Source organism: Thamnophis elegans, chromosome 5 (assembly GCF_009769535.1).
Source record: "Thamnophis elegans isolate rThaEle1 chromosome 5, rThaEle1.pri, whole genome shotgun sequence".
In the NCBI taxonomy this organism is placed as follows: Eukaryota; Metazoa; Chordata; class Lepidosauria; order Squamata; family Colubridae; genus Thamnophis; species Thamnophis elegans.
This window is the reverse complement of record NC_045545.1, coordinates 65133741-65155646: the sequence shown is the minus strand read 5'-3', so window position 1 is coordinate 65155646 and position 21906 is coordinate 65133741. Positions and strand designations below refer to the sequence as shown.

Genomic DNA, 21906 nt, shown 5'->3' with positions numbered 1-21906 from the left:
TACAGACATAGCAAGTAATGCTACAGGTACAGTAAATACTGAAGTGGCAACATTTCTCCTCTTCCTCTCCCCCCAAGGATGGGATTCAGCCGGTTCGGACCAGTTCGGGCAAACCGGTTGTTCCAATTTTACGCAGTTTGGAGAACTGGTAAAATTGATCACCACGGGCATGCGCTCGCATTTTCAGTGAACCAGTTGTTAAGTGGGTTGAATCCCACCACTGCCCCTCCCCAAGAATATCTGTCTACTGGCCAAATATTTAAACCTAAAGATATTAAAAACATCCACAGTAACTCCCTGGTTTCTGATATTCTTTTACTTTTGCCATTAATTGCAAATCGGGGTGAGACAGAGTTGCCCAAAATGTCAAGATGACAGCTATGACCATGTGATTAAAGCCGCACTTCTTTTTTGCATACTCTCTTGATTTTTAAAAAAATCTCTTTATAGCAGTGGTTCCCAAACTTGGCAACTTTAAGACTTGTGGACTTCAACTCCCAGAATTCTCCAGCCAGCTGGCTGGAGAATTCTGGGAGTTGAAGTCCACAACTCTTAAAGTTGCCAAGTTTGGGAACCAAGTTGCCAAGTTTGGGAACCAAGTTGAAGTCCATAAGTCTTAAAGTTGCCAAGTTTGGGAACCACTGCTCAATAGGTATCCCTATTCCAAAGCTAAATGAATTTCTGCGCTTTCTACTTATTAATACATCATCCTTAGTCTTTAGTTTATCAAACTGCTGTCATGCTCCTCCTCACATTTTTTCCCTTCTGGAAGTGGGCTGAGAATTAATGACTCCTATGGCCATGAACGATTTTGAACAGAGCCTCCCTGGTCCATTGGCGGGATTCAAATGATTTAACAATCAGTTCTCTGCCCTAATGATTTCTTCCAACAACCAGACCACCACACTGCTCAGAAAGTTAACAACCGGTTCTCCCGAAGTGGTACGAACTGTCTGAATCCCACTACTGCCCTGGTCTTGGTTGACACCTGAAACTTTACATCGTATTTATTTCTTTGTTATACCTTGCCCTTTTTTCAGGTGCTCAAGAGGGTGTACATAATGCTCCCTTTTATTTTTCTCCTAAGAACAGCACTGTGAGATAAGTTGGGCTGAGTAAGACTGAGAGTAGAAACCTGGGGTTTTCAATCCTAGTCTCACACTTTCACTACTACATCTCATACAATTCATTAATATATTTGTATTATATTTCCATGGTTCATGTCATACCATACCTCGGTTAGAAGAGTCTCAACTGATAGAATGAGCTCCACTGGATAAAATTATCCATAATATATCTTTCCAGTTGCATGTATTTTTCTTTTACCTTCTTAAATTGTGATACTAACTTGAATAGAGTTTAAATCAGAAGAATTTAGGGAAAGACTGGGAAGGAATTGGGGAGAAGAGCATTTTACATGAGAAGAGGCAACACAGCCTAGATAAGAGAAGTATGGGAAGGAAATGTTCCAGAGAGACTTACCTTAAATAATTCATTGTAAATCTGACTGGAAATTTAGTTTCAGTTTTCAAGATTACCTTTTTACTCTTTGCTCTTTACTAGTATTTTACATGTTTTTGAAACCAATGTGATTCTTGCTTGTTTAGTTTGATATTGCAGGACTTAACCCTACTTAATATTTCTCTCCAAACTATTTCAAATTTCACTTTCTATTATTCCTTGCTCACTTTTATCTAGACACCTTCCAATCTGGTTTCAGGCCTGGCTACAGCACGGAAACTGCTTTGGTCGCACTGACCGATGATCTCTGGAGAGCCAGAGACGGGGGCCGTGCCTCCGTTCTGGTTCTCCTGGACCTCTCAGCGGCCTTTGATACCATTGACCATGGTATCCTGCTGCAGCGGTTGCGAGAGGTGGGGGTGGGAGGCACCGTTTTTCGGTGGTTCTCCTCCTACCTCTCGGGCAGGTCGCAGTCGGTGTTGGTTGGAGGACAGAGGTCGACCCCTAGGCTGCTTAATTATGGGGTGCCGCAGGGGCCGGTCCTGTCCCCCCTCCTGTTCAACATTTACATGAAGCCGCTGGGAGAGATCATCCGATGGCACGGGATAGGATACCACCAATATGCGGACGATACTCAATTGTATCTGTCCACCCCGTGCCAACTCAGTGAAGCAGTTGACGTGATGTGCCAGTGCCTGGAGGATGTGAGGGTCTGGATGTGGGTGAACAGACTGGCTCTCAATCCTGACAAGACCGAGTGGCTTGTGTTTTTTCCTCCCACAAATTGGCTTAGTATTCCATCTCTCAGGCTGGGGGGTGAAATTGTACGCCCCTCAGACAGGGTTCGCAATTTGGGAGTCCTCCTGGATCCATAGCTGACTTTAGATCACCATTTGTCGGCTGTGACCAGGGGGGCATTTGCCCAGGTCCTCCTGGTGCACCAATTGCGTCCCTTCCTGAACCGGGAGGATCTTACAACAGTCACTCATGCCTTCATGACCTCAAGACTGGACTACTGCAATGCGCTCTACATGGGGCAGCCCTTGAAGAGTGTTCGGAGACTCCAGCTGGTCCAGAATGCAGCCGCGCGAGCGATTGTGGGTGCACCCCGGTACACCCACGTTACACCTATCCTCCGTGAGCTGCACTGGCTACCTATTGGTCTCCGGATACGCTTCAGGGTGCTAGTTATTACTTATAAAGCCCTACATGGTATTGGACCTGGGTACTTGAGAGACCGCCTTCTGCCGATTACCTCCCACAGACCCATTCGATCACACAGATTAGGCCTCCTCCGTATTCCATCTGCCAGCCAATGTCGGCTGGCGACTACTCGGAGGAGGGCCTTCTCTGTGGCTGCCCCGGCCCTTTGGAATGAGCTCCCCGTGAAGATTTGGACCCTCTCCACCCTTCAGGCCTTCCGGACGGCCGTGAAGACCTGGCTATCCCAGAAAGCCTGGGGTTGCGTTCCCCCCCCTACTCGAATTTGCTGTGTCTGTTGTGCTTTTAAACTGTTTGTATTGTCTGATTGTCTTTGTCTTGCTTTTTGTAATTTCCCCTCCCTTGGCTTTGTTCAGCCGCCCTGAGTCCCTTCGGGGAATAGGGCGATCTACAAATTGAATAAAATCCAATCCAAATCCACTTCAGAGTTTTTTTATTAAGGAAAAAGGGGAAAGGCAGATGTTATTTTCTTCCCCTTCAGGCAGAAGTAAATAAATTTGGAATGAAAATTAGTGGAGGGGGGAATAGAGAGTGAAGAAAAGGCTATTCTCTTCTTTGTCACTGCTTAAACCTAAGACATTTCCATATGTGATGTTTGCATCACTTCAAAATCAGCTCTGGATCCATGCAATCCAAATTACCGTAGCCACATCTTCAGCAGCTGAGCCAACTTATTTTCAGATCAACTGTATTATATCTGGATTGCACTGAAAATGATTCCTCTTAAAAGCACTGAAATTCTACTGAGTTTGTAGGCAAGACGTTTTCACATTAGGGGCAATATTTGCCTCTTTCTGCCCCCAGATCTAGTATATAAGTTGCCATCTACTCCATTCTCATAGAATTTCAGCTACTAGGCTCTGCAGGTCTTTTAAATATAGGTCAGAGGCCTTAGGTTTTGCAATTTCCGATGTTGAAATAGTCTATTATTTCTTTGTTTCCTTCTTTCTTTACATTGAATAAATTAAAGGTGGAAGGCAGGGGATTGAATCAATGCATTTTTTGCACTCTCCTATTGGCTTAGATCTGAGGGAGCAATATAAGATGTTCTTAGTGGTTCAAGGTTGACAGTTATGAAGACAATCACTGATTACCTTCAACCTTGAGAGCAGAAATATCACTACTGTAATATAAATGTTCTCTCATAGATGCTTCAGATTGCTTCCAAATTCTAAAAAATGCTGGAGATGTCATACTGTATGTCATTTTATATTTTACTATATCTAGATTAGTTTTAAATAGTTATGGGGGTGTCAGTGGCATTGAATGGCAATGTCTAAAGTTGGCAGGCTGTTGTCTTCCTTTATTTTCCTCTGGAATATGATCCATCAACAGATTATCTCTGCTTTTCAGATAAGATACCATGATGCTTTTCATACAAACAGAAATTGTATGAAAAGCTATTTATTTGTTATTGTTCCCATCTGAACTTATCAGAGTACCAGAATAGAGTGTATGTCTGGGTAATTGTGCCATAGGGTGAAAAACACATTAATCGGCTCTATTCTGTCACTGTCAATAACTTCAATTTTTGTTAATTCAGGTATTGGAAGAAACACTCAGCCCAATGTGGAATGAACTACTTCTGTATGATCAGCTAGTAATTGATGGAAAGAAAGAGGACTTGAAGACAGAGACTCCAATAGCTATTGTCAATATTTTTGACTACAATAAATTTGTAAGAATACTTTTTCTTTCTAAACCTTTAAATATGCTTTTTATTGCTCAAAGGAGATTCCAAAGCAGGGAACATTTTTTTAAAAGTTTACAATTAATTAAAGCAATGTTTCAATTGAAAAACATGATTAAGGAAAATTAGACAATAATATTGAACTGAATCAGAAAGCCTAACATCACCAATTTAATGAACACTTGGAATGGATGAAGAGACTTGTCTTAAATTCATGCCAAGAGTTTAGAAGATTCATTGGCAATCATATCTGAAAACTTCATAATGTTAGAGATTGTGAAGAGAGGTTGGGAATACCTTTTATTGAGCCATCACCTAGTGACCCACTGGTAGGTGTGGTATCCTTAAGAAACTTTGATTTTGAAGACTGTCATTTCCAGATGACTTACATTGATTGAAGAAGACTACATGACTAAAGAAATCTAGACACATGGCATTTGCATCAATCTAGGGCTGGTCCTTCATCCTGCATACTCAGGATATGTACTTTAGATCTTTTTGGCAGATAAGTCAAATCATTTCTGGCTCAACTCTGATGTAGTAGGAAATGCTATAAATGTTTTGCAATATTAACTGGAACTGGAAGGGTTTTTTAAACAGATTAACAGAGTTGGAATGGACCTAGGTCATCTAGTCCAACTACCCACCCAAGCAGACCCTACAGCATATGACAGATGACAATCCAGTCTCAATTTCTCAGTGCAGTTTCTCAATACAGGAACTCTCCCATTGTTCTCATTCCCATATTTTTGGTTCCCCCCACCATGGAAGTGAAGATGCCTTAAAGCTTCACCTCCTTTACTCGCTTTTAAAATTGAGCATCTCTCTCTGATCCCTGTTGAAATCAATGCTCCAAACTTTTTAGAAAGCATTACCTTTTACCCTGTCCACACTGCCAAACTAAATAGGGCAACCAGAGGTGGGTTTCTACTGGTTCGCACCAGTTCGGGCGAACCGGTAGTGGTAATTTGGCCTGGGTCACAGAACTGGCAGCGACCCAAGCTGGGCATGCCCCAGAATCGTTTTCCTGGTTTCTGCTGCCATTGCCTGCATGTTTTTTACTAGTTTTTCATGTTCTTCGCGCATGCACAGAATAATTTACAGTGAACTGCACACACGCACAAAGCGCACACAAAGCAAACTGGTACCAACGCCAGTAGGAACCCACCACTATGGGCAACAATAAGAACAATAATGGACTACTATCTAAGTAAAGTAAAAGGTAAAGGACTCTCTGTGGATTTTACTCCACTAGTTGTTGGCCAACTGCAGAGGGCAGTGCTCATCTCCATTTCAAGACCATTGAGCCAGTGCTGTCTGAAGACATTTCTGCAATCATGTGGCCAGCATGACTTTATGGAGTGCAGTTACCTTCCCACCAAAGTAGTACCTATTATTTACTTGTATTTGCATGCTTTCAAACTACTAGGTTGGCAGGAGCTGGGGCAAAGATGGGAGCTCACCCCATCATGTGGCACTTGGATCTCGAACCTGGGCTGCTGGCTTTCCAGATGACAAGTCTAGTGTCTTAACTGCTGAGCCACTGCACAGCCCTTGGACTGCTATCTAGTCACTTATAAAAATTATGTTTCAAAAATGATTTTGACTTCATATAAGCACCACACCTCTCTGGGATTGTTTAAATGAGCCAACCTTCTTGCTGGGTTTCTATAAAAGCGTGAAAAGAAGTTGCAAGTGCTGTAAGAGTTGCTTTTAGAATGGACTCCTTAAAGCAACAGCAATTTTTGCTAGGATAGTGTTCAGCTACAAGAATATTCTACATCTGTGTTTCTCAATTTCAACAACTATAAGATATGCAAACGTCAATTCCCAGGCTGGCTAGGGAATTCTGGGAGTTGAAATCTACAGGTCTTAAAATTGTTGAAATTGAAAAACACAGTTCTTCATGAAATGTATAAGCAAAGGCATTTAGAAGTAAGGAATCTCATACTGTTAGGGATAGAATACTGTTGTCTGAGTAAAATGCCCTTGCATGTTTTGGTAGTAAACTTTAGTGATCCCAAAATAATGTGCATGTATAATTCTGATTTGATGTTTGCTTTTTTCTATAGGGTCCACCAGAGTTCCTTGGTCGAGCCTTTGTTACCCCACAAGTGAAGCTGGTGGATGAGCCTTACAGCAAACCTTCTCTTCAATTTTTTGATATTTATAAAGGCCATAAATCAGCTGGGGAGTTAATTGCTGTATTTGAGCTGATTGAACTGGATTATAGTGGTTACTTAGAGGTAAGCATTTACATTGCCATCATCTGATTTGTAGATATTGATTTCCTGAACCTCAATTAGCAAACTTTGGATGTAATGAACAAAATCCATTCATTCGTTTAACCATTTTATGTACATTTTGGTTTAGTGGACATCATTCCTATCATTAGTCCAATCTAGAGTTTGCTAAATGTAGACACATGAATGGGTTGAAAATATCCCTGCTAGAGACTCGATGCATATTCAGTAATGTACAGTATATTTCTAGCATAACATTGAGCATAACAAGTAGACCTACATCTATCATGTTTTTAATAGGGAAGCTTTTCATTTTGTAGCAGGATATTGTAGTGGTGTGATCAAGGTCTTTTATGGGAATCTGATTTAAAAAATAGATTATAATCTACAATCTGTACAATAACAAAATAGTGAATGAATGCAAGTTAGAATGCAGTAAGTGCCTTTTCATTTCTTAGGCACAACCAGTATGCAATTAGGAAATATTTCTGGGTAAGAAAGGATTACTTCCAGAAATACCATGGGATAGTTTCATTTTTGAAAGATAACAACTGATTTTGATAGCAGTTATATAAATATCATGCTTCAATGACTGCATTTCTTACTAATAAAATATATAGGAGATTTTTTTTATACTAATACAGTTTCATCATTCATAACAACTATGAAACTTTGATTATTGTTTCCAAAAATGCTATAGCTTATTAACTTGAAAAATGGTTATTAATAATTTTAAAAACCCTCTCATTTATTTGATAGCTCATACAAAGTAAGGAGGCCATAGGATTGAGCTTGCTTAAATCTTTTGGCAATATCCTTATTTATACATGCGCACAGAGATTTGTTTTTTAATTGCTTTGAACTTTATTTATTTTCTAGCCATCTGTGCCTCATGATGTAGAACCCAAAGAGCCAGAGTATTTGGGGGATCCCCGTTCTGGACGATTCATTATTCCTGAAGGAATTCGCCCAATCCTTAAAGAATTCCGCATAGAGGTAAAAATATTTTCTAAATGATATTCCATGAAAATAATTATGGAATGTAATTTAAATTGACTATCCAGATAGGGGAATGAAAAATGAAATTATTTGTAAGTATTAACAAATACATTTTTCAGTCATCCAAGTGCTCTATGCCATGCGTTAAATAAATAAATACCTTTATTCATGTACTGAAATAATGGCAAACAAATTGTATGGGTAATAGCAAGCCTTATGCTGCAGCTAAATCTATGCACACGGAAATTAGGTTAAGAAACTATGAAGCTATAAATTAATATACCTGTTCAACAATTTTTACTTTTTAAAAAAGTTTTTCATGGAGTTTTGAGAATTATAAAGTGGTTATCTGGAGAGAAGTGGCCTAGTCTGAGGTATTTTGCTGAAATTGTAGAATTAATATACAACCCAAGACACTTAGCGTCATTCCCTCTTTCCAAATATAATATAGGTTTGTGCCATTTCCTCTTCCCTCCTCCCCCAAAACTGTCTGCCAGTTTGCTGTGGAGAAAGGGAGCAAAGGGAGTGAGTAAAACATTCTAGCATATGCCCTTGAGCCCTTCCTCCAGGGAGGAAGAGGGCTCACCCATCAACTGGGTGAGCCGAGGTGGCGCAGTGGTTAAATGCAGCACTGCAAGCTACTTCAGCTGACTGCAGTTCTGCAGTTCGGCTGTTCAAATCTCACCGGCTCAGGGTTGACTCAGCCTTCCATCCTTCCGAGGTGGGTAAAATGAGGACCCGGATTGTTGTTGGGGGCAATATGCTGACTTTGTAAACCGCTTAGAGAGGGCTGAAAGCCCTATGAAGTGGTATATAAGTCTAACTGCTATTGCTATTGCTAACTGCTAGGCCCCTCAGCCAGGCATTGGAGTCACTCCCTCATTCTTCCATTAACTACCACTATTATGATATTTCAAATTTCAGCCTTGATTCCAAAGTAGCCAATGGCTGCTTTGGGCCTTACCTCTGGCCAATTGGGTATGGGGCCCAGAGGGAGGCAGGAAAGAGGGTGGTGGCAAGACCCTTCCCATTGTTCCGTGCACCACACAACATATGAGTTTCTGGGACGTGTACTCGAAAGTAGTGGCATGACATGGCCACAGGTTTGCCAAATTTCAATCCCTCAAGGAATCATGGATCCCAGACTTTGGGTGCATTCTGTAAATTAGCTTATTTGAAGTAGATTGATTTAAAAATGGTTGCTCCATGATGTCCAGTTTTGTTGAATTGAAGTTACAAAGTATCAGACAGACCCAAGAGTTTTAGTAATGTATAGATTTATGAACTTTACATTATTCTAAATCAAAATCAATATGTAGATTAACCCACATTAATTTAAACCGAGTATACTATCAGCAGAGAACAGTTTGCTAATCTGTCACACAATTGAATGTGACACAATTCAGTGGGATTTGAGACTAAGATCCTTTAGAGAAGGAGAATGCCCGGCCTTGTTCTGACCTAAGATATTTATTTGCCTCTCTCTTAGATCTTGTTTTGGGGCCTGAGAGATCTGAAACGCGTCAACCTATTTGAGGTTGACCAGCCTCAGGTGATAATTGAATGTGCTGGAAAGAAAGTGGAATCAGAAGTGCTCACAACTTACAAAGGGAACCCCAATTTCAATGAACTTGTTAAATTTGTTAATGTGGTAAGTGATAACTGGGAGGTAGAGCCCAAAAGTTAAGATAATTGTAATACAACTAATCAAGCTAGTCTTGTACAAATATAATCTAGGGAATGTTTTGCCGAGTGTCAGGGCAGTGATCAGGTGCCCAGGCAATTGATTCCCCTGGTTCCAGAAACAATGAACACACAAACAAATAAAGGGATTTTAAGTCTCAAGATTTTAAAAGCATACATACTAATGATACCCAAATCTCTTGCAAGCTGCTATGGTCATAGACTCCAAGACTTGATTCTTGACGGGGTGACACGTGACTCTGGAATGGGAATCGATAGTATAAAACTTTCACAGTGAGAAAAGCTTTGAAGCTACAAAATTGCCCCTCCTCTTCAGTAAACACGAGTAAAAAAGCAAGCAGGTTACCTCAGAATGAGCTCTAAACCTCTAGGCTTTTCTCAATAAAAAGGAAAAGATAAAATATATCACTAAACTCTTTAAAATAGCAATGGTCTTTCACATTGCCATTACAGGAAGGACAATTATCTTTTTATAGCAGTCACATGCATAGCTTTTTGTTAAATATTGTTTTCTTCCTTTTATAAACAACAAGAATCCTATACAGCTGAGTTTCAGTGGAAATGGCTGATGGCAATCTACATATTGAATTACTGGTTATCTGATTAAGGAAAAAAACATGTACTTCTGCTATTGTAACGCTGGAAATTCAGTGAAACGTCATAATAATTTACTTATCTTAGAAATAGTATGGATTGTTCTGAAATTCATTTGGTTGACTTTTTTTAAAATAGGAACTTCCAGAACAGGTGTACTTACATCCACCTCTCAGTATCTTCGTGGTGGAGAAGAGAGCCTTTGGACGCTCTGTCCTCGTGGGAACTCACATAGTTTCTCATATTATGAAATTTGCTCCTAAAGAAATAGATGAGATGGAAGAGGAAACAGATAACCCTCCCAAGAGTGAGTTTTTAGAGTTTTTAGGACATTATCCAATGAAAGAAATAATCATGCAGGGGTGTCAAACTCGCAGCCCACGGGCTGGATGTGTCATGCGCTGGCCACCCCATGCCCATTTTAGCAAAGAGGGGGAAAGTTGCAATATGTCATGGGATGATGTGACAACGTGAGTTTGACACTCCTGGAATAATGCATTGGTTTATAAGAGTACAGCATCTGCTTTGTGAATTATCTTTGTCATATAAAGGAATGTCCTGACGGATCACACCTATAATGTATTTGTATTAAACATGAGGTTAATATATTTTATTTCAGAAAGGAAAGCATCAGATAAACCAAATATCTCCCAAAAGGTGATGAACCTTGGTGCAACTGCTGGAAAGACCGTAATAAATATTGGTGCAGCTGCTGGGCAGACAGTAATAAATATTGGTGCAGCTGCTGGAGACCTAGGAAGCAAAGCTAACCCCCTCAAGCTTGTCAAGGTGAATGCAGCAACGTTTCAGGTTTACTTTAGCAAGACATTCTGTAATATTGGCTGTATAAATACATAATGGATGTTTTGGGAAAAATATTGATATGATGGCACCAATTAAATGGCAAAGAAGGAAATATAAATGAGAAATGCATGAAAGCAAACAAATAAAAAGGAATCTAAAATATTTTAAGAACCACTTTGGGGCAATGTTTAATACATCAGTCTAGAAATCAGGAAACTATGTGTTCTAATTCTGCCTTAGGCATGAATTCAGCTAGGTGACTTCCAAAACACTTCTGAGTGACAGTGATCAGGAACCTCCACCATGCCAGATCCAGGAACAAGTGCAAGTAGCACACCAAGCAAAGTTGTGCAAAGGACCTCCAGATTGTAGGGTGAATCCAAGTGAGGCAATGCAACCCCATCTAGATTCAAGGATGGATTTATCTCCTTAGGGCCCCAAATTCACAGCTAATTGTTCTTGGAATGATGGAGCTGAAATCTGTTCTTTCCTATCAAATCCTCAAGACCTCCAAACTGCTTCACTTGGATGATTGGGGCCATGATCTACAATTAAATGTTATCAGCATGCTAAGATACTGCACCCTATGCCAAATGATCACTCCCCTATCTAAAATCTAATCTATCTAATATACATATTAAACTGGAGAGGGTAGAGAGTAGAGCCCTGAGATACATACAAAACAGGGGTTTGGGGCTAGACCACTTTCTCCCTCTCCCACCTTCCAACCCCTCAATGCTGATCAAGGAGGACTAGGATGGATGCACTATCCCTATTCTGAGCCCACCAGAAATCATTAGCAAGCATAATCAAAATCTCTTAGTATTGTATAATCCTAGTTTGAAAGAGGTCCAGATAATCTACTACTTCCATTCAGGATCCTTAGGAGCTGAAGGTTAACCACTTTCTTAATAACCTTCTTACCTTGACAGTAATGATGAAATAATGCCAGGATTCAGATATTGATATATGGATTTTATGACATAATCTTCTAGCAGTTGTTTGAAGTAATCTTCTAGTGGTTGTTTGAAGTAATCTTCTAGTGGTTGTTGGAGAGGTTCAACCAGATTCTTCTACATTTCCATATAATGGATGGAATTTTATGTCATTTATTTTCAGGCACCACTGAAAAAAATCCCTATTGATAAATTGGTACCAAAAGAGGAAGAATTTGAGGAGGAAAAGCCTGAGAAGGAAGAACTGGATTGGTGGTCCAAGTACTATGAATCATTAAAGGAATTAAATAAACAGGTAATCATGAACCTTACTGTATAATTTATATTGAATTATAATGAGATATGAGACGGAGTTGGATAACCTGTCACTTTTAACTTATTGATTATAAAGTTTAAAGTTGGGATACTAGAAGGTAATGCGGCTGTTTAAATAGTAAAATCTGCTAAAATATGTCTGATTTTGTTAGGTAAACTAGGGGGTAGTGTTCATATTGATTTAATCTAGATTATGAATTATTTTTTTTACCATTCCTATGCTTCTGTCTTTGCTCTTCAGTGCATTAACTGATTTTCCAAATAGAGGCACTCTCTTACCAATAAACCTAGGATTAGTTCTCAGTGTGACTTAATCATTGTAGAGGACTGCCAGAATTTTTCCAAGCTCTATGAAAACTTTGTCCTGTTACTCATAATAAGAACTCTATAGAACAGGTAAGAAGAAAAGGCTGACACACAAAATAATTTAAAATTAGAGGAAGAGAAAAAAAGAGTGCTGAATATCAGTATTAAATAATCAGTGTTTCGAGCGCAGCATTTATTAATTTCTAGCATTTTACTGTAAAACTCACATTAGAAAACTATAAGGAATCTTCAATATTAGAAACTGTAAGAAATTTATTAAGAGCATAGAATGGTAAGTCTGATTGACATTTGTTATTATAACTCAGTTAAAGGCCATTCTCTTTTGCAGTCTCTTAGTGATGAAGACGAGGATGACGCAAATGATGCAGGTGAGTTAATCATGCTATAGAACGGCATTCCTTAACTCTGTATCTTCCCAATGTGTTAAATTATACTTTCCACCTTCCTAGCATACCCAAAAGGAATTGTATTAGCCCAGCAGACACCAGGGCAGAAGAATACTAGTGACAACATTTCTCCAGATTATTACCCCTTTGAAGTTTCAGTTTCCTTTTGTTGTGATACGTTGGCAGCCTGCAGAGCTGACAGCAGAGTCGGACAATGAGGAGGTTGGGGAGGAACATGGGCCAGTCCTGGAGTCTGGAGAAGGCTCAGACGAGGGCTCTGCATCAGAGGCAGAGAGGATCCCAGTGCCATCTGGGAATTATGTGCTGCCTCTGGAGCCTCCAGAGTCAGATATCAGCAAGGCAGAGGAACAGGTGGAGCCTGTTCCCAGTGCGCGCATGCGCAGAGCTGCCAGAAGGCAAGAACAGTTAAGACAAAAGGGGCGATTCAGGAGTAAGACTTGGAGATGATTGGCCCCTCCCATAAGACATAAAGGAGGAGCAAAGGCATGTGAGCCTTTGCAGGAAGCAACTTTGTTCATTCTGGTCGGTTTAAACTCTATAGCTCCGTTTTGACTCTATGCTGCATGTGGCCTTGCCAAGTTAATTACCAATTAGGTCTTTGGCAGTGTTTCAAGGGAGATAAAGGTAGGTGTTTATCAGCTTTATCCTGAAATACTGTGGCATACTTCTGCCAGACTCTTTACAAAAGTAAATTAAGTCATTAACTTTACCCGACTACTCAGAATCATTGCAGCCAGCATCTAACACTGTAAGCTGAGAAAAACACCTCTTTAATTTCTCTGTATCTTCTTTAGATGGAGGGAACTTGAATGCTGCTTTTCTTGATGAGGATGTAGAAGATGAAATAGTTGTTGAAGCAGAGCCAGTCCGTCCAAAAAGGAAACTTATAGCAACATTAAAAGTAAGCCTTTGTACAAAAAAAAAAGTTAAATTTAGTATATTTACTGAAGCAATTTTAGTTTTTCACATGAAAAGAGTTTCTGCTATATTTTAATGTTTTCTCTCTCAAAATGTGGGCAAACCTACTACCCGTGTTCAGTCAATAGTGATCAAAAAGAGTTCCAAGAACTGCAGAAAATGATTTAGAGGGAGTTGTTTGTACTTTTGGGACAGAACGGTGCCTAGCCATCTTTCATAGTATTATCTATATCACCTGTATCTGTTGAAATAAAATTACTACCTATATTGCTGACTGATAACATGAATTTTGAACACAATAGGAACAGGATATAACATAAAAAGGAACAGGATAAGCATCAGCAAAAAAATCAAACACTGAATCTGTCATTACAAAAATTTTCTTTGATTGCATTAAGTTTTTTGTTCTGTTCTAATTCGTGTTATGTTCAATTACCATAGTGCACATTTTTATTTCAGATTTATAGTTCAGAACTAGAGAATGAGTTTGACAATTTTGAGGACTGGTTATGTATTTTTCCACTTCATCGTGGAAAAGCTAGTGAAGATGAAGATGGGAATGACGAAGAAAAATTTGTCGGGAAATACAAGGTAGGAATCTTTATTTATTAATATCATTTGATTTTCTTCCCAAAGTAGTAATGGCAGTGAATTTATTCCTATTAATATTAATTTATTTGGCATAGGGGCTCTTCGATGAGTCAAAATTCAGTCTTACCCATTCCTTTATAAAATACAAGCCTCATTGACTTTAATGGAATGATCACCCAGTATTTTTGCTCTGTGCTTTCCATAGTTTTTAAACTAGATTCCTGTTGCTGCAGTCTGGAGATAGGTGGGTTTTTTTTAACAAACGTTGAACTTTTTTTTTGCAGTAGGTAAAAATTGGATACAAATCCTAATTTGGAAATATGGCTGCTAATCTGAAAGAAAGTCTATTTTAATACAATCTGTTATTGCATGGTATTCACTCCAAAGCTTCAACAGGTTCAGAATATGATGGGCTTGCCATAGGATCTTTGCTCCATGAGCTGCAATGGTTGCCGGTGTGCTTTTGGGTGTGATTCAAGGTCTTGGGTATTACCTATAAAGCAGGGATATCAAACTTGATTTCATTGAAGGGCACATCAGGGTTGTGTTCAGGGGTGGGTTCCTACTGGTTTAACAACTGGTTCACTGAGCTCGCGCTTTGGGTGCACACGCACATAATTACATTTCGGATTGTTGCTTGGGAAGGAAAACAGCTGAGGCGCAGTAATCCACTCTGCTGCGCGACTCAGCTGAGAAGATAAAAGTAGGTAAAGCGCAGCACCGAGCAGGCAGGCCCATTTGTTTGTGGGAGCGAATCGGTTTGCTCCCAGCTCATTTTCAGAGCTACAGGTTTGCCCGAACCAGTCTAAACTAGTAGAATCCCACCCCTGGTTGTGTTTGACTTTGGGGGGCCATGGTGGGTGTGGCCAAGGTGGGTGTGGCCAGCTTGACGTCACTTGTGTTGGGGGCATCTGTGGTGGCCCAAAAGCTGTGCCAGCAAAAACGGGCTCCCGAACTCCATATTTGACTGCAACAGCCTCCTGCAACCCTCTGCCAGAAAAAATGGAGCTCCAAAGGGCCAACTCCAGCCCTCCCAAGCTCCATTTTTTCTGGCAGAGCCACTGCGGGATGGGCCTTTGATGTTTCCAGATCTGAGTTTGACACCCCTGCTATAAAAGTACTGCCTGCCTTCCACAGTTTCTACCAATCTGATATGAACTGGCAGAGTGGGCATTTTTCAGGTCACCCTTGATTAAATGTGCCATATTTCAGGACCCAGGAAATGTGTGTTCTCTGGCCTCTGAAATGAGGTTCCTCTTGAGGTCTGTATGATTCCTAGGTGGATGATGTCGTTCTTGAAAACTGGCTATTTATCCTGGCCTTGGGGTAGGATAGATGTTTGTATTGGCATTGTTGTTTGGATTGCTATATTGTAATAATTTTGCACTTTTATATTTGTTCAGGTTAATACTTTGTTTTTTTATTGCTTATAAACTGTGAACTGTTGAAACTGGGTTGGAGTCAAGTGACATCCCTGTTGAACAAATAAATATTAATTCATTAAAAGTCAGATATATTCTGCTAGGAGAAGCGAATAGCTTCTCAGCAATAGGGTTTTTCAAAATATAAATTATTAGAAAAAAAAAACCCTACATAAACAGCACGTTCTTCTCAACTCCCTCTGCTACAGGGTTCATTCTATGTTTATCGATCTGAAGAGGCAGGTCCAGAACATAAGATCTCCCAAGGCATCCCCAGAAATAGACCCATCAAGGTTCTTGTCAGAATTTATATTGTCAAAGTAAGTATTTTGACTTCATATACAGAAATACAGATTTAGGACTTCAGATACACTGCAGACAGGTTGATTTCCAAAGCACAATCTCTGTTACTGAAATAACAAAGATTCTGTCATTATTTCAACCGTGGTCATTACTTATTTATTGTGCTCTTACTTACATTCTTTCATGAATTGAAAAGTAAAATACTATTACAGAACATTCTTCTGACTTTCTAAGGTTGGGTATTTTCAAATGAAGAATTCCTAATTATGTTCTTGCCCCTACCTTGCAGATTTATTTGTTCTGTTTTGTTTTGTTTGTCAACCATGTAGATAACAGGTATAAATATAAATATGGACATGAACACAGGAAATGGGTACAAATAAATGGGAACAATAAGACAAGGGACGGTAGGCATACTGGTGCGCTTATGCAGACCATAATTTCTTAGAAAAGGGGTGAAGTCCACGATAGACAGTTTAAGGTTAACGTTATGGGGGTTTGAGGATGTAACAGATTGTGGGGTTTTTTTTTTGAAGAAAACAGATTTGTTTTCCTGTTAGGAAAATAGACCCAGGATTGGGAAAATATAGGAGAGTTAAATATAGAAGGTGCTGTTTATAAACCATGAACTCTCCAAGGCAATTGCATTAGGAAAAGTTCACTTGTATGCTATCTAAGCCTTTTTTTTTCAGATGGGAAGATATAGGTTTACCACAAATTGCATGAAATTCCATTATATTGATTCCACATCAATTTGTAGAATTCTTTTTGTCCCATCCTTTTGTATTCTGTCACCATATCACACGTGCCTGTTTCTTTAGGCAACTAATTTGACACCAGCAGATCCCAATGGCAAAGCAGATCCCTATCTTGTGGTTAAGATTGGCCAACAACAAAAAAACACCAAGGATCGATATATCCCAAAACAGCTCAATCCAGTTTTTGGAGAGTAAGAATATGTTTTTATCTTATATCTGTTACATCTTTTCTAAACTGATTCTTGTCTTACCAGAAGATTTTCTCTATTTCAGAAGAATGTACCTGTTAGTTATAGGCATAAAAATATAAGAATATGTCTTCATAGCATCAGCTATGTTTATATGTGTGGATTCTTAAGGGCTGATAGTGGATCTTCCTGTGGGAATGGTGATGTAGAGCAGTGGTGAGATTCAAAAAAATTACTACTGGTTTCTTGGGCGTGGCTTGGTGGGCGTGGCAGGAGAAGGATACTGTACAATCTCAATTTCCTCCTGATCAGCCGGGACTCAAGAGGAAAAGAATATATGGGGGCGGAGCCATTCAGAGGTGGTATTTACCGGTTCTCTGAACTACTCAAAATTTCCACCACTACTGGTTCTCCGAAATTGATCAGAACCTGCTGAATACCACCTCTGATGTAGATAAATATTCCAAGGAAGGATACTGACATGAGCAATGAAGGAAAACTTCAATTAGAAGGAAACAAACTTTCAGCACAGAAAGAGAGAATCTGAGGTTATATCTGCCTAATATGCTCATGAAAATAGGAGTAAAAGAAAGCAAATTGCTAATAAAAAGTAAAATAATTGCAAGGGTCTGATACTTATCTGGCTATATAAAATAAAGAAAGAAGGTGGACCAGGGACTTTAAAAGGAAAGAATAGACTTTATCATTCTGCCAATGGATCCATCCAGCCAGCACTTCTTTTATTTCAGCATTTATGTTCATTAAATACAAGTTAAAGGAAATGCTGCTATAGCAAGCAATAAAATGATTATTGTACAGAAGCTATTTTGTTATGTTCTGTCTTTACTTGCTATCTCCCAATGTTATTGTTTTCTTTCTATCTCATATTTAGAGTACTGGAGCTTTCAATATCCTTTCCTATAGAATCAGAACTCACTATATCAATATTTGACCATGATTTAGTTGGATCTGATGATTTAATTGGGGAGACCAAAATTGACTTGGAGAACCGATTCTACAGCAATCACAGAGCCAATTGTGGAGTGGCCTCACAATATGACACGTATGTATTATAGGAGCACTCAAGGTGACAGAATTCCTTTCTCGTTTTACTAGTATTCTATAGCTTTGTCAATCGAGCTTAAGACCCAATGTATTCTGCCCTATAGGAATGCCAGCATTAATAAACCAGTTTCATATCTAATTTAAATGATAACATGCAACTTACCCATATGTAATCATTTGTTACAGAGAAGGCTACAATATATGGCGAGATGCTTTCAAACCCACGCATATCTTGGAAAGTTTATGCAAGAAGAATGCCCTCCCCTCAGCTGAGTACAGGGCAGAGGAAGTCAAAGTCAATAACAAGATTTTTAAAATCCCCCCTGAAGCTTTTCCTGAAGGTAATGGTACTTACGTTTGCTATACATTTTTTAAAATTTCAACAGCAGTGGTGGGATTCAAATAATTTAACAACTGGTTCTCTGCCCTAATGACTGGGTGGGTAGGTGGAGCTCAGTGGTCATGTGACTGGGTGGGCATGGACAACTCAACGTCACTCACATTGATGGCTGCTTCGCCTTAGCTGTTATATTGTAATAAGGGTTAACCGGAGAGGCAGTTTTTGTAAGCAGGGCAATAAAAATTAGGCTAGAAACAACACCAGAATGTTTCCTTCCTGCCTTCCTTACAGGATTATCCCTGTAAAGTGGAAAAAAACAAAATGAGATTTCTTCCAACAACCGGTTCTCCAAACTGCTTAGAAAGTTAACAACTTATTCTCCTGAATAGGTGCGAACTGGCTGAATCCCACCAGAGTGCTGTATACTTATTTCTAAAGCTGAACATTCATTTCCATGTAGTCCTAATTATTTATGCAGAGCCTTAATTTGTAGTCTTTGTAATTGCTAGAACAGATTTCCATTACTTAGTGACCACAGAAGTATTCAACTTCAACTGGTACTCTTCAACTCTTTTCTAATTGGGACCATGCTCTATTTCTACTTGCGCCCAACTTATTCTGCTGCAGAAGGCATATCTATATATCAAACTCTATCTTTAATTTTGTCACATTTTCTCACTTTCTTTGGGGAATTTAAGTCAGTGATCTTCCTTCATTTTATCATAATTAAGTGAAGCTAAATTTCAACCGAGAGATTATATCTGCTTCAGACATCACCCAAAGCCACAAAGATGTTTGTCTGAGGATTTGGTTTAGTTTCTTCTCTGCATTACTGTGTAAATTCAGAGAGTTTTACAGGTAGTCCTTGACTTAGAATCATTTGTTTAATGGCCATTTGAAAATATGATGGCAGTGAAAAAAAGATCCATGACCAGGCCTTGCACGTATGACTATTGTAGGGCCTCCATAGTCATGTGATCAAAATTCAGGCAAGTATTTTTGATGATTGCAACGTGTCCCAGGATCATGTGATTGTCATTTGTAACATTCTCAGAGGGTTTCTGACAAAAAAATCAATTGGGGAAGGAGGATTTGCTTAGTGACCACAGCATAAAAGCTTAGGGACATATGTTCTAGTCCCAGTTGTGGCCATAAGTTGAGTATTACATTACCTGTATTTGTTAAATTGTTTTAAGCAAACACAGTCATGCACCTATTTTTTCCTAAAGAGCATTAGAGTACTATCCTAAATTTATTTCAAACTATCTCTAAGTCAGTTGAACCTCTTTTTATTTGAAAAGTCACCCATCGACCTACATGTATATGTATATATTTGGATATGTTTATTTATCCAAATATATGTAAATATATTGCTGTGTGTGTATGAGGAGGGGGGGGTAAAGAGAGAGAGAGAGACAGCAGACAGACAGAGAAGCAGACAATGTGTATCACACATTCTTAACTCTTTCAGCAGGAAAATGTTAAAATATCAACTCCCGCTAAGTGGGATATTCAGTGGCACTACTATGGATACATAATTAGAAATTGAAAATGAGTGCATGATTAGAAATGATTAGAAAACTTGGAACTAAGGAGAAATTTCCTGACAGTTAGAACAATTAATCAGTGGAACAACTTGCCTCCAGAAGTTGTAAATGCTCCAACAAGATGTTTTTAAGAAGATGTTGGATAACCATTTGTCTGAAGTGGTGTAGCGTTTCCTGCCTAAGCAGGGGATTGGACTAGAAGACCTCCAAAGTCCCTTCCAACTCTGTTATTCTATTTATACTTTTAAGATATAGGAGTTCAGGAAATCACAGTGAAAGAATACGAAAAAAAAACAAGCTCATAATATTTTAAAATCTCATTTGCAGAAACGTGGTAGGCCGTTGTAGTGCATCTAGCTTTCTTTCTCTAACAATTGTTCCCTATTCCTTTTAAAAGTAGAGCTTTAGAAGTTGATAATTTTTCCTGCGAGAAAAGAAATTTGTTTGTTTATGGATTCGATATAAATTTATGAACAAATATGTTCATAATATGTACAAATATGAATGCAATTATAGGATAGATTGTATCATCATCTTTTAAATTGTTTAATACTGCATATCAGAATCATATCTGCAGATTTAAAATACATCTCTCAATGTTACGGGACAGTGAATTAAAATAATTAAATTATGTTCTTTGAATTAGTTCACTTGTATTTGTATTCAAGCAAATCTTTAAAAATGTTTGTTTAGAAGCTGCTTGAAGTTTTTAATTTGTTTTTGCTAAATAGATCTGAAAAGGGTCATTTATAGCATCAAGTTCAATCTGCAAAAATCCATATTAATGCATTCTTGAAAGATGATCTTTAATCTTCCTTTTGAATCCATATCCAGTGAAGCAGATATTACTTTTCTCGATAATTGGTTTCACTGTTGAACTGTTTTTACTTTTAGGTAACTTCTGTTAATGGGAATAGGTCTTGATCTATTTTCCTTCAGTTGTTTTTTCTCAAAACTAAACATATTCTGTTCCTTTAATCTTTCTAAATAGATCTTAATTTCTAACCCCCAAATTATTCTTTGAGTTTATAAACCCTTCCTAAAACAGGATTCCCAAAATTGAAAACTATTTTCTAGGTGAGGTCTAACCAAAACAGAACAAAATAAATTATTTTCTGTGATTTGGAAATTACACTTCTGTTATTGCAGTTTAAAATTGTGAATGCTTTATAAAAGCTACAAAACACTCCTTGTTCATATCCAGTTTGTGGTCAACTGGTATATCGCAATCTTTTTCACAAGTATCATTGCCAATCCATGTATCCCCTATCCTACACATGTGCATTTAATTTTTCTTTTCTGAATAAAGAACTTTGTGCTTGTTTCTGTTACGTTACATTCTATTATTTTCAATCCCTCAAATTTAGCAAGAAATTCAATGAATTTTATTTCCGTGCTCCAGACTACTCCAGTACTAGTTATTCCAACCAGTATGGGGACATCCAGAAATTTGATGGGCATCCACATTCTAATTCATGAATAATAATACTAAAAAGCAGAGGATCCTTTGTGGTTGAAAATCTGTCCTCAATTTGATGAATAATTGATGAGCACTCCTTGAGTATGAGTCATATACATACAGATTCATCATGTGACCAGGTCCACTGTTAACTAGTTTATGGCAGCATGCATGATGTGAAAGGTATACTTTGGGTGCAAGGAATAAACACTTTGTGTCTTGCCAGTCCAATTAAACCAAACCCTGAACATCTTGTTTTGGATTTTGACCAAAAAAAAATCTGAATGAGAACCTTATCCCTCTCTTCTGCTTTCTTCCCATATGTCCTATGCATTTGCCCTCCTCTGATCTCTCCATATGTTCTTTCCCTTTCTACAGTCACTACTGTGCATTGTTTCCTCCACTGACAGTCCTTTTTCCACCACTCTCTTCATCCTGCAGCCTGCATGTTCTGGGTCTATGAATGAACAATACACATGTTCCAAAACTGTATTGTAGGTTAGCATAAAGATAGAACAGACATGTTTCAGTCTGTGCACAGACTGTCCACAACAATTTGTTCTGTCTGTGCATGAAATGCTTTGCCCATCCTTAC

At 38.7% G+C, this 21906-nt stretch overlaps 1 protein-coding gene across 1 annotated transcript in view; it reads left to right on the top strand.

Annotated features, from left to right (window-relative positions):
- LOC116509299 (fer-1-like protein 4) overlaps positions 1–21906 on the top strand; it is a 59890-nt gene that overhangs the window by 28874 nt on the left and 9110 nt on the right. The window contains exons 25-38 of the mRNA XM_032218411.1: positions 4226–4360; positions 6445–6618; positions 7495–7611; positions 9104–9265; positions 10051–10219; positions 10532–10701; positions 11836–11967; positions 12643–12682; positions 13516–13622; positions 14099–14230; positions 15861–15971; positions 16776–16903; positions 17793–17963; positions 18152–18306. Coding sequence (XP_032074302.1) covers positions 4226–4360; positions 6445–6618; positions 7495–7611; positions 9104–9265; positions 10051–10219; positions 10532–10701; positions 11836–11967; positions 12643–12682; positions 13516–13622; positions 14099–14230; positions 15861–15971; positions 16776–16903; positions 17793–17963; positions 18152–18306 — 1903 coding nt within the window. The remainder of the gene's footprint in view (positions 1–4225; positions 4361–6444; positions 6619–7494; positions 7612–9103; positions 9266–10050; positions 10220–10531; positions 10702–11835; positions 11968–12642; positions 12683–13515; positions 13623–14098; positions 14231–15860; positions 15972–16775; positions 16904–17792; positions 17964–18151; positions 18307–21906) is intronic.